The sequence below is a fragment of the Podarcis filfolensis genome (genome assembly GCF_964270895.1).
Source record: "Podarcis filfolensis genome assembly, chromosome: 2".
NCBI lineage: Eukaryota > Metazoa > Chordata > Lepidosauria > Squamata > Lacertidae > Podarcis > Podarcis filfolensis.
Window position 1 is genome coordinate 16,078,095 of NC_139605.1, and position 12,801 is coordinate 16,090,895.

General features: G+C 44.6%; 1 protein-coding gene across 3 annotated transcripts; it reads left to right on the plus strand.

Moving 5' to 3' along the window:
• Positions 1 to 1,555: 1,555 nt before the first annotated feature.
• On the plus strand, positions 1,556 to 7,820 carry LOC310755815 (uncharacterized protein). Of its 3 annotated transcripts, none has more exons than XM_083599094.1 (6): positions 1,556 to 1,661; positions 1,900 to 2,151; positions 2,948 to 3,013; positions 4,268 to 4,321; positions 4,832 to 4,956; positions 6,795 to 7,820. In XM_083599094.1, the coding sequence occupies exons 2-5, from the start codon at positions 2,056 to 2,058 to the stop codon at positions 4,901 to 4,903; spliced, it is 288 nt and encodes a 95-aa protein (XP_083455220.1). In that variant the 5' UTR covers positions 1,556 to 1,661; positions 1,900 to 2,055; the 3' UTR covers positions 4,904 to 4,956; positions 6,795 to 7,820. The 3 variants fall into 3 exon arrangements, with proteins under 3 accessions (XP_083455220.1, XP_083455221.1, XP_083455219.1); XM_083599095.1 differs by having other exon boundaries at positions 4,850 to 4,956; XM_083599093.1 differs by lacking the exons at positions 1,556 to 1,661; positions 1,900 to 2,151 and adding an exon at positions 2,196 to 2,282 and having other exon boundaries at positions 4,850 to 4,956.
• The last annotated feature ends 4,981 nt before the right edge of the window (positions 7,821 to 12,801 follow it).

The window sequence follows — 12,801 nt, forward strand, 5'->3', positions numbered from 1 at the left end:
CAGTCACCAGTCTAGCTGCCGCATTCTGGATTAGTTGTAGCTACATAGCTGAGACATTGTCATATTCACTATGTGACCCTTGACTGGTTCTGAGCATTCCAGGAAGGAGGAAAAAGCCTTCGCCAGAAGGTGGGTTACATACAAAATGTGAGAGAATCGTGAACAAACAGCAATGACGAGAGATGAAAACGTCTGACCATTAAGAGAGTTTTGGGGAAATTGGCTTCCCAAATCCTAGGTTTTTGGCTCAAAAACCAATCCTACAAACATCCCTACTATTCATGGGACCAGGGGCAGCCTATATTTTAACAGAGGCTGAAGCATCCCATCGAGGGTCCTTCATACTAGCTTGTGAAACGCTGCCTCTGAGATCCTTATATAGCCATCCGAAGCCTGGTGTTAAAATTTCTGCCAAAAGATTTAGCAATAGTTAATCTCTGGGTGACAGGAGCTGGGTGTTCATGACAAGAGACGGTTCTGCCTGTGATTTGTTATGGTTGTTTCTTGTTCTGTGCTTTTTGGCCATCGTTTTTTGTTGTTCCTCGTGAACCACCCTAGAGCAGAAAGGCAGTGCAGAAAAGTGTTAACTAACTAAACATACCAACTACCCAACTTCATGCTTAGTCAGTCATACACTGTAAACGAGCCCAACTAGTATTTTGGCTTGCTGGCTGGTGTTCAGTTCAGTCCTAATGCCAGTCAGCGGGTGATGATTTAAAATTTGCTGACGCCCAGGAATCAAAAAGTATAAGGAGATGGGCACAAGAGGTTGGCTCTGTAAAACTACTTGGGCAGGGGAGCACCTGAATACCAAATTAATCTCTTAAAATGAAGTGTAGGCCATTTATGTTTCCAAAATCAGATTGGTTCAGGAAAGTATTTTGGGGAAATAGCTTGGCTTATTTCCATTGCCAATGCAATTCAATTTGGGGTGGAGCTTGTTCTTTACTCTCTTGGACCTTAAAAGCCAATCACAGTCCAGTTATCTTGCAACCTTTATTCTTAAGATTTTGATAAAACTGAATGACAAAGACCCAAAGCCATTGAGCAGCTTGATTATCTCGGATCTAAGCTTCTGCAGAAGAAGTACCGTATTTTTCGCTCTATAAGACGCACCAGACCATAAGAAGCACCTAGTTTTTGGAGGAGGAAAACAAGAAAAAAAATATTCTGAATCCCAGAAGCCAGAACAGCAAGAGGGATCACTGCGCAGCGAAAGCAGCAATCCCTCTTGCTGTTCTGGCTTCTGGGATAGCTGCGCAGCCTGCATTCGCTCCATAAGACGCACACACATTTCCCCTTACTTTTTAGGAGGGAAAAAGTGAGTCTTATAGAGCAAAAAATACAGTAACTAGAAACCTACTTCAGCTGTTGCAAACTCTGAAGTCTGACAGCCTAATACTCACCATTTTTACTGAAAATGTTCTAATCCCATCCTTTAAGACAGGAATGGAGAACTTGTGGTGCCCCGGATGTTGCTGGACTACAACTCCCATCATCCCAGACTGTTGGCCATGTGTTCATCAACACATGGAAGCCCTCAGATCCCCTGTCCTTGCTTTCAGATAATGTGCTTGCTGGTTCAACAGGCTCAGCCTGGGATGGCCTAGCTCCAGAATGCTACTCTAGGTTTTTATGGCATACCAAGGCTTGAGGAGAAGGTAACTTCTGTGACATGAGACTTCCTGAGAAGCAGAACATGAGACAGAACATGTGTTCTTGTCCGTGAGGTAGAGAGGCCGACCTGTGGCAAAGCAGAGGTGTCTCTGGTACAGTTCTGAATCAAGGCCCAATCATTTCTCTATAAAAAATTGGGATTTATGTGTGTTTGTGACTTGAACTAGGAGAGAGGGTGCTTGACCTGGTTCACCAAGATTTTTTGTTCTCTTTTCTCAACAGCTGCCCAGCTGTTAGGAGGAGGAGGTGACTCCCTCAGCATAGGAGGGGAAAATGGAGCCCCGGGTGGCTCTCTCAACTTAGGGGACGGATCCGCTGGTGGCTCCCTCAACTTAGGAGGAGGAGGGGACGGAGGCCTTGGTGGCCTCCTCTCAGGAAATGGAGGCCTTGGTGGTCTCCTCTCAGGAGGGGGAGGGGGAACAACCCCACCCCCTACGACAACGACAACGACGCCATCAACAACCACAACGACGGGTAAGATTCTATCTCTTTCTGAAAACATACGAAACAGCTGGGCCATGAGATGCCAGCTTTGTTTGTTTGTTTGTTTTGTTCCGGAGTAAAGGCATTACAGTATTTACCACCCTCTGTAGCACTGCCCTCTGGTGGCCATTTTTTTGCCTCCGAAACTTTATGCTGCTTAATGATGCAGTGTTGTTTTGAGGGTGGTTTGTGAGGGGTGGGGGGTGGGGATGGCAGCCACCAATGGCTCATAGCTTCCATTTTTCTCTGTCACTGCTTTCCTCTGTGTTTTTTCTTTCTTTCTTTGCCACTGCTATGAAATACAGCGGGAGATATTTTCTGCCACAGCCCCACCTTTTGCCTCCCCACTCTACCACCCCACATTTAAGCAAAAGCTGTGCCTTTTCTCTTATACCGTGGTACCTCGGGTTACATACGCTTCAGGTTACATACGCTTCAGGTTACATACTCCGCTAACCCAGAAATACTGCTTCAGGTTAAGAACTTTGTTTCAGGATGAGAACAGAAATCGTGCTCTGGCGGTGTGGCAGCAGCAGGAGGCCCCATTAGCTAAAGTGGTGCTTCAGGTTAAGAACAGTTTCCAGTTAAGTACGGACCTCCAGAATGAATTAAGTACTTAACCCGAGGTACCACTGTAATACAACCTGGAGATGGGTCAGCTGTAGAGAGCTGGTCACACTGGTAACGTTTCACCACGTAAAGTCGTTTTATGTTGTCCTCTTGCGAGATGAAATGACATTCCACAGCATTCATGTCTGTCCCTGCTTTTGCTTTCTGCCAACTGAAGCCACCACCACCACCACGACTCCGACCACCACCACCACCACCACGACTCCGACAACTACAACTACTGGTAAGATTGATTCCAATGTAACTCATAGACAGCCATCCTGGTAGAGTGATTAGAAAGTTACTTTTATTTTATTTATTTATTTATTACACTGCCCTTCATCGAGAGACCCCAGGGCAGTTCACAGAATAAATGCAACGTAAAACACAAGTAAATAATTAAACCGAGACAGCAAGACACGAAGCCCCCTCCCCACCACAGATACAATTAGAAGGCTGTGGGATATTAACCAGCCTGCTTGAAGAGGAATTTGAACTGTGGCCTCCTAAAAGACTATATATATGGGCGCACACAAATTGTACACCACCCTTCATCTGAAGATCTCAGGAGTGTTAAAAATATAAAGTAAAAACACAAAAGACACAATAAAAGCAAGAGCAAAACAAACACACCAGGGCTGGATTTAGGTTTGATGAGGCCCTAAGCTACTGAAGATAATGGGGCCCTTTATATGCCCAGCTGTCCTTTGTCAACAACAAATTGTTGCTGTTTTTTGTGTTGAATCTATGCTATATGGTCATTTATGGACCTAACAGGCATCTAAAGCCATTTGCCCTTGTTGCCATGCAACCAGCCCATGCAGAATGTAGGCACCCTCTATATAGAAATGAGCAAACCAGTGATACTTTAGGGAGCAGGCGAGCTGGCGGGGCCCATTACTTAGATCATAGGAGCCTACACAACACAAAACAATGTTGCTGTATGTAGGTTTTATTTTATTTGTTTATTATCTTCTATTTTGGAAATGTACATCTGAGTTTTTTCCCTTTAATTTTTTGGGGGGCCCCCAAAAGAGTGGGGCCCTAAGCTATAGCTTGTTTAGCTTATACATAAATCCGGCACTGCCCCCAACACATTTAAAAGGACATTGGATGTCAATCAGCTGAAGTTGAAGAGGAACATTTTGTCTGGCACCCAGGTGAACCTCCCTGGGGAGAGCATTGCACAAATGGGGAGCCACTGCAGAGAAGGCCCATTCTCATGTTGCCACCCTCCAGACGTCTCGTGGAGGAGCCAGGCGAAGGGCCTCAGATGATGAACAAAGAGTCCGGGTTGGTTTATATGGGGAGTGGTAGTCCTTGAGGTAAGAAGCGGTCCCTGAAATTGGACTACAACCCAGAGTAGGGTCAGCAATAGCAAGCTAGTCACTTTGACAACATTTCACCAAGTAAAGTCCTTTTTCATTCTCCGCTTGCAAGCTGAAATGACATTCTGCAGCATTCATGCATGTCCTCGCCCCTTGTTTTCTGCCAACAGAAACCACCACCACAACTCCGACCACCACCAGCACCACCACCAGCACCACCCATGGTAAGAATGATTCCAGTGTAACTCAGAGAGAGCCAGCCTTGTAGAGTGATTAGAGAGTGGGACGGTGGCTGCAGAGATTCAGGTTCAAATCCTCACTTGGCCATGCAGGCCCACTGGGCTTCACCTTGGGCTGGCCAGCCTACCGCGCAGGGTTGTTGAAGGGATAAGATGAGGGGCAGAAAATGATGCCTGCTACTTTGAGATCTTTGGCAGTGGAGTCTTTCATCAGCGGTCCTTGGAGAGAGGCAATGATCGCTAATTCCACCTTCATCCCCCCCCACCCCCATAGCTCCACACCACCTCTGAGGCTTTCTCAAAGGGTCCCTCAAACCCTCTAGAGCAGATTTTAGGGATGCGGTCATTGGATAGTCGTTTAGAATCTAAAGTTTGCTTAGCCTTAGGAGCAACCTTTCCCTTGCCCGGTGATCGTACGCTGAGGGATGGGTTATGCTGCAAATCAGTAGGCTGGAGAATAATAAGGGTATTGGCCTCGATTTGTTCTCCTTCTAGCTTTCCTTTGTCCTACAGAACCTACAACCGCTTCAGATCATGTATCGCTTGCGCCCTGGGCCCTTTCCCTGATTGTTCTGGGCTGTATTGGTGCAGGCATGGTGATCGTTGGAACAGGTTTAACAGTAAGTATGTGATATGGGTTTTTTTAAAAGGTTGTCACTGCACTGATCACCATGGGGGGGGGGGGTGGATTAGGGGATGAGAAGCAGGAGGAGAAGGAGACAAATCTGCTCCCGGGGGTGAGGAAAAAGGACTATGGGACCTTTCTCTTCAGAGTCCTCACCTATCTGATTCTAGGTGTATGTGTGAGTCAGCTTGAGGGAGGTATGTGAGATGTATCACAATGGAAAACATGCAAGGGCATTCCCATGTTTCTGCCCCTTGCAAGGAGCATTTCCTGAATTCATTTCTTTGAAGGATTTTTTAAAATCCCTGATCTTCAACCCCAAATGTCCCTCTGAGTGGCTCACAATGATCCAGTAATGAGCCCCTGCCCTCAGGCTCGCAAATCTAAAATATACAACCTCCCAAATTTATGGTATACTTAGAGAAAACTGTACATAAATAAAGACACTCACAGGCCTGTAATAAAACTCGTAACATTTATTGTAAACGTTTGGTTAGACCACAAGATGTAATGCTGTAATATAATAAGGAATGTATGTCTAAAGTATAATACAAAAATTTAATAAGGAATTATAGGCATTTATAGAATGTATATATAGTAATCACGCTTAAGTAAGAGCAATGTAGAGAAGCCAGAAGAGGGGTGGGGGGAAGTTAATTCGGATAAGATGGAGAATAATATTGTTAAGCTGTATTGTTTAAGATATTTGGAAAAAAATAATAAAAATTATTGGGGGGGGATATAAAATTAAATATACGACCTAAAAGGAAAAGGAGTTGGGAGGAAGGAGGAAGGAAGCAAAGTTGGGTACCAGATCCTTTTCACAGCCAACAGTTCACTGGAAGGGGGAGCTGAAAGTTTCATGTTTCTCAGCTGGGGAAAGGATTGTAAACAGTGGTATCAAGAAGAAACAGAAGGGAAAGCCATTCAGTTATCCCTTGGAGAAATTATGATGAGCCCTTCCCCAAATTCCAACTGAGTGCTGTCCCAACCAAGTTTCAATCTAGAAATCATTCTGAAAGTACAGAACAGCAGAATAGTGGGTGGAATTCAGCCTGTAACAGGCCCTGTTGCCAGTGGCGTAGCGTGGGTTGTCAGCACCCGGGGCAAGGCAAGTAATCTGCGCCCCCTAACCCATGGATTTTAGTAGGGGCAGAGAGCTGCGAGTGCGAGAGCTCGCCCCCCAGATGTTGCGCCCGGTGCGGCCGGCCCCCCTGCACTCCCCCACGCTACGCCACTGCCTGTTGCTATCCCCTAAGCAGGCATAGAGAGCAGGTCTTCCAGGAAAAAAATCAACACAATAGTGTATTCCTCCTCCCTGTCTCCAGGGGGAGCCATTTCCAAAAAATTATAGTAAGACAAAAGGGAGGTGAGCAGAGGGATCCAGGAGACATTGGATTTAGTTTGCATTTAAAGGTGAATCTTTCTGATCCACACTTCCTGAAATAAGTCATGAACTGAAACACAACCCTCCTTCAAAATCTGCACTTCTCTCAATGTTGCAATGTGGTTCTTCAGTAATGTAATGAATATAAAAATGCATATACTAGGGTAAAATGAGCATTAGAATGCACAAATTCGTGAAAACAGCATACAAAAATGCATTATATTAAGGGAAATTGCTTTGCAAAAATGTGCATAGGAGGCAAAATTGTATGCAAAAATGCAGGTGAATTTTCATGACTTTGTTTTTTTTTAAAAAAATCACAAACTGACATGGACATATGGAGAAATGAATGAAAGAGGTGGGAAAACGAGAAACTGAAACTGACAGATTTGGCTGTCGCTAGATGAACATAACTTAATGTATTAACTCCTTTTCATTTTTCTAAGGTCTGCTACTGTCTGAAAATGAGAAAATCTCAACAACAGAACACATGTGGGTCAGGAGGAGGCTATGTTCCGCATGCTATGCCGTGCGGGAAATTTTGAGAAGCCACACAATGGAGATGGTAGAATCAGATGGGAATGTGCCAAGTAACCAACCTGCTCAGTTGCTGCTGCTTGAATTAACATATACTCAGGACATTCTGCTTCCTACACTTCGCAGGGCTCAGATTATAAATATTTTGGTATAAGGACCATGCATTTGCTTACAACCAGGCCAGGACATCTTTACCCTTGCTGGACATCTGCTGTGGTTCTTTCTCCAGAGTCTGGTGTGAAGACTGCCTCTTAAGGTTCTATTCTTAGCTAATATCCATTCATATAACTTGACGTGGTGTGGAGAACCTTTGTTCCTCTGGATGTTGTGAAAATACAACTCCCATCAGCCCCAGCAAGCATGGCCAATGTCCAGGGATGATGGAAATTGTAGCTCAGAAACATCTGGAGGGACCACAACTTGTCTAACCCTTACTATTGCCTTACTACTGTATACCACTGGCCCTTGCCCAGGCAAGGGAACAAACCTTTAATAAATATGCAACCAAGAGAATAGCAAGCGTCCTGTAGGGACCCGGTTTACTAAAACTACAGTACAATAAGACAGACTTGCCAATGTGGTTTCACATCTCTCCCTGATAGCTTGCTAGGAGTCCAGAATGATTGCTTGATGTTTCTTTAGTGGGAACTGATGACAACAGATTTTCACCTGATAGCTGGGAATCTCTCTCCAGCCATTGGAATGTAATACTCAACAGATTGTGGGATGGTGACTCCTTCCAGCAGGTGTGCGAAGAACACAATCTGAATGTAGCATGCAATTTGGATTTAGAAAGAACCAGAGAGAAAGAGAAAGAGAATTTTGGAGCTGCAAGTTGGCTGAAGGTGAATCACCTTGGATGCAGGGAGTCTTTCCAGGATTCTGATGCAAGCTAGTGGATTTGCTGCACGCTATACTAGTGTTTATTTGCTTCTGCTGTGCTATTATTTGTATATTTGTAAATAAACAGATATTACAAAAGCATCATAATATTTCAGTGCTCTTTCATCCAAAGGAAAATAAATTCTGTTGTACGACCTCCGGAGTCCTCATTATTTGTTGGAAGCACAGAGCCCTTAACAATATGAAATGCAAGAAAAAAATTTTTTGCAGGAAACATTTATCAATGTATGGTAAACAATATCTGATGGTAAAAAGTTCGCACAAGTAGGATGAAACAGATATATACAGGATACCCTTAGAGAAGAGGAATCAATATACTGTTGAATAGTATGGTGTTGTTGTTATTGTTTTTCAGAAACATGCATACAGTGGTACCTCGGGTTACATACGCTTCAGGTTAGAGACTCCGCTAACCCAGAAATAGTGCTTCAGGTTAAGAACTTTGCTTCAGGATGAGAACAGAAATCGGGCTCCGGCGGCGCAGCGGCAGAGGAGGCCCCATTAGCTAAAGTGGTGCTTCAGGTTAAGAACAGTTTCAGGTTAAGTACGGACCTCCGGAATGAATTAAGTACTTAAGCTGAGGTACTGTTGCTGGACTACAACTCCCATCATCCCATGCTGGATGGGGCTGATGGACAGTGTAGTCCAGCAGCATCTAGATGGCCGCAGCTTCCCCATCCCTCACATAAAGCAAACGGAAGATCTGCAAAGTCAGGCACAACACATATATAGAGAGAGAGAGATAGGAAGACCAAACAATGCGCTGAAACACATAAGGCAGATGGCGCCACCTAGCCACCAAACTCAGCTCAGAACCAAAGGAACTTCCAGATTCCTGTCTCTCCTCCTCTGTTACTTTATAGCTCTGTTGTGGTTTCCAAGCTGGTATGCAGCAGCTATAGTTGGGCTCTGGAAGGAATATTAAATAAAAATAAAAAAAAATACAGTGCGATATCTCCTACTCTTCTGAACTAGTCATCTCTTTAAGCTCTTTGGTATGATATTCATTCCCTCTCTCCTGGCTATGATATGTCTGCCATTGTTTGATCTTGGCATGGCTACGTTATTACTAATTGCCCTTGAGGAAGCACACCAAAACCTGCATTCATCAAGAAAGGCCACAGAGCGAAACCAAATCTGATCGGTATTTAGACAAAACCCTGAGGTTGAAAATGCATCGTGGAATGTTGGTGTGTTTTCATGCTTCAAATTCCAGCCCCAAATCCTCAAGACGGGTTACTCAAATGTATAAGGAAACCTGGCAAAACTTATATTGACTGAGTCTTGAAAAGCAATAGTACACAAATGGATTTGTAACCATTTAAAACAGACATTGTAACATTTAAAAAGACATTGGATGTCAAAGGCCTGACTGAACAGGAACATTTAAAGAGTTTGTGCATATTATGATTATATATATATATATATATATATATATATATATATATATATGTGATAAAAAATATATTCAAGGTAAAGGTAAAGGTACCCCTGACCGTTAGGTCCAGTCGCAGACGACTCTGGGGTTGCGTGCTCATCTCACTCTATAGGCTGAGGGAGCCAGCATTTGTCTGCAGACAGCTTCCGGGTCATGTGGCCAGCATGACTAAGCCACTTCGCCACTTCTGGCGAACCAGAGCAGCGCACAGAAACGTCGTTTACCTTCCTGCCTGAGCGGTACCTATTTATCTACTTGCACTTTAACGTGCTTTCGAACTGCTAGGTTGGCAGGAGCAGGGACCGAACAACAGGAGCTCACCCCGTTGTGGGGATTCGAACCACCGACCTTCTGATCGGCAAGCCCTAGTCTCTGTGGTTTAGACCACAGCGCCACCCATGTCCCAAAAGACTATCCTGCAAATCACATTTTTAGTTTGACTGATAGTTTCTACAAAAGTTTCCATAAACACAGTTTATACACATGTATAAATAACATAAGAAGAGTCCTGCAGGATCAGGCCAACGGTCCATTGAACTCCAGTATCTTGTTCCCACTGGCCAAACAGATGCCTATGGGAAGTTGACAAGCAGGATCTGAGCATAAGAGCACATGGCAATTCCGATTGCAACATTATAGCCTCGCGCAACGAACCCACTTATCCAAAAGACCAGACTTTTTGCAAATAAAGAACTGGGTGGGAAGATGCATTGGGAAACGCGAGATGCGTCATCTAACCTCTCCACCAATCAGAAGGGAAGTTCCTTAAATAGTCAACGCCGTCTAATCTCCCTGCGAACAAATCAGGATGGATTTGCTCAATAAGCAGGCCATCTGGAAGCAGCTTACAAGCAGTGCCGGCCCTATCATTAGGCACAGGGAGTGGCTGGCTTTCATTGGGACTACAGGGCACAAGGAGGAAAGGTCCACAAGGGAGGAGAGGTGTTCCTTCCCCGTCCATAATTTCAAAGAAAAAGCGGCTTCCTGTGAGGCTCACCAGCCAGCATTATCCTCAATCCTATAATTAGGAAACGGGTGATTTTGTTGGAAATGACTAGTTTCCGGCACTGACCTAGAAACATGCTAAACTGCCTGATCCCTAACCAGGAGTGGTTTGCAGGGTGGAGCAGGATGTGATGGCATTTCTTAGCTGGCTTCTCAATGCAGAGGCAGCAGGGAGGTCAGCAAGTCCCGTCCTCATTCTGTCCCAGCAGGCCGCTACTGCTAGTCAGAGCACTGGCCCATCGACCTTGGTTCTGTCTACACTGACTGCCAGCAGCTCTCCAAAGTTTCAGGCAGGGAGGCTTATCCCAACCCTTCCTGGACAAACCAGGGATTGAACCTGGGATATATTCCTAACCTGAAAGAGCCAGAGATGCTCTGCTCAGTGGGGCTCATTGCTAAGTCAGTGCTTTTTAGATTGCAGCCTTAATAATCTGAAGGGTCATATTTGTTTATTTACAAGACAGCTCTACAGCTTCATGTACAGTGGTAACTCGGGTTAAGTATTTAGTTCATTCTGGAGGTCGGTTCTTAACCTGAAACTGTTCTTAACCTGAAGCACCACTTTAGCTAATGGGGCCTCCTGCTGCTGCCGCGCCACCGGAGCATGATTTCTGTTCTCATCCTTAAGGAAAGTTCTTAACCTGAAGCACTACTTCTGGGTTAGTGGAGTCTGTAACCTGAAGCGTATGTAACCTGAAGTGTATGTAACCCGAGGTACCACTGTACCGGTTTTCAAGACAACCAACAATCTAATAAGCAAGAAAAAGTGTGTGTGTGTGTGTGTGTGTGTGTGTGTGTGTGTATACATGCACCCCGTATTTTTTGCTCCATAAGACGCACCTAGTTTTTAGAGGAGGAAAACAAGGGGAAAAAATATTCTGAACGAAACAGTGGATGTATGATTTTTGTGGTTCATGTTGTGGCCACAGACATGATATGTGATTTGACGGTGAGTTTGGGGTAGCCCAATGCAAAAATCCTGAGAATCCATGTGGATCCGTGCTTTGTAACCAGGTTTTTGCATCATTGCGGCCCCACAAAATAGTGGATGCATGATTTTTTGGGTGCAGGCTGTAGCCATGGACATGCTATGTGATCTGATGGTGAATTTGGGGTGACCCAATGCAAAAATCCTGAGGAATCTATGTGCTTTTACCTCCCCCCCCTCCCAGGCAGCCTCCATTATCGCTTGTTGTTGTTTAGTTGTTTAGTCGTGTCCGACTCTTTGTGACCCCATGGACCAGAGCGCTAGTGTCCCTTATCTCCCTTCTGATCGCTTGCCAATCAGCTGCTCAGCGGCTTCATTTCAACACCCCCTTCCCTCTTTCTAAAAAGCACGGTCTGCTTTTCGCCAATGGGCAATTCAGCTGCAGGGACCACGCATTTGCTCCATAAGACTGACAGACATTTCCCCTTACTTTTTAGGAGGAAAAAAGTGTGTCTTATAGAGCGGAAAATACGATACAGTGGTACCTCGGATTAAGAACTTAATTCATTCTGGAGGTCCGTTCTTAACCTGAAACTGTGCTTAACCTGAGGTACCAGGTTAGCTAATGGGGGCTCTCACTGCTGCCGCGCCACCGGAGCACGATTTCTGTTCTCATCCTGAAGCAAAGTTCTTAACCCGAGGTACTATTTCTGGGTTAGCAGAGTCTATAACCTGAAGCGTCTGAAACCTGAAGCATATGTAACCTGAGGTACCACTGTATATCCTTAAGAAATAAAATAGAAACAAACTTTGCAGGTAAAACAAAACAAAACACTTGTCAAGTTGCAACATTAGATTAAAAGCACGAGTCTATAATTCTGTGAACAGCTACATGTGAGGAACCTCCTCCGAACATAGTAAGGACTTTACTTCTGAAGCCACATTCACAAAATGCTTTTAAAGCTACAATTCCCAGAGTTCCCTGTGAAGATGGATTGATTGTTAAACCATCCTGGTAACTGTAGCTCTGTGAGAGGTCTCCTAACAACTTTCAGCACCCAGGGAAAAAAACCCCTACAGCTCCCAGAATTCCTTGGGGGGGGGGGAACCATGACTGTTTAAAGAGGTATCATCACAGTACTTTAAATGTATGGTGTGAATGTGGCCTGATTAAGTGAATGTAGAATTGGATTATAAATGGCATAAGGGTCTTTTTAGCAATGAACAATGGAGCCACTCATCATATTGTATCTATTGGACCTGATTTTGGCTGAAGCAAAAACCTTGAAATTTGTTCATCCAGATGGGTTGTCATATGTCTGGATTTTCCTGGACATATCTGGAATACTGCAGTCGGCAGCAGTGTCCAGGCGGGAATCAGGAAAATGTCCAGGAAAATCCGAATGTATGGCAGCCCATGGCAGCATTTTTTGTGTGTGATTTTGCCAAAAAGTTCAACAACTTTGGGCAAAACAAAACAAAAAGTTCAGCTGTTTGAAATATGGCAACCCTATAATCCAGCCCCGTCTTATCGAGTCCAAATGGCATCTCACCTGATACCAGATCTTTTTTTTTCTGGAGGTGGGATGGAGTGAACTTGGGAGGTCCTCCGTACAAGGTGTGTGCTCTGCCACTCAATGAT

What these genes read in the sequence shown, in the direction of transcription:
- LOC310755815 (XM_083599093.1), top strand. Translation starts at nt 2,201, where the DNA reads ATGCCAGCTTTGTTTGTTTGTTTGTTTTGTTCCGGAGTAAAGGCATTA. An exon ending in CACCACCAGCACCACCCATG is followed by an intron (nt 4,322 to 4,849) that starts GTAAGAATGATT and finishes TTTGTCCTACAG; the next exon opens with AACCTACAACCGCTTCAGAT. An exon ending in TCGTTGGAACAGGTTTAACA is followed by an intron (nt 4,957 to 6,794) that starts GTAAGTATGTGA and finishes CATTTTTCTAAG; the next exon opens with GTCTGCTACTGTCTGAAAAT.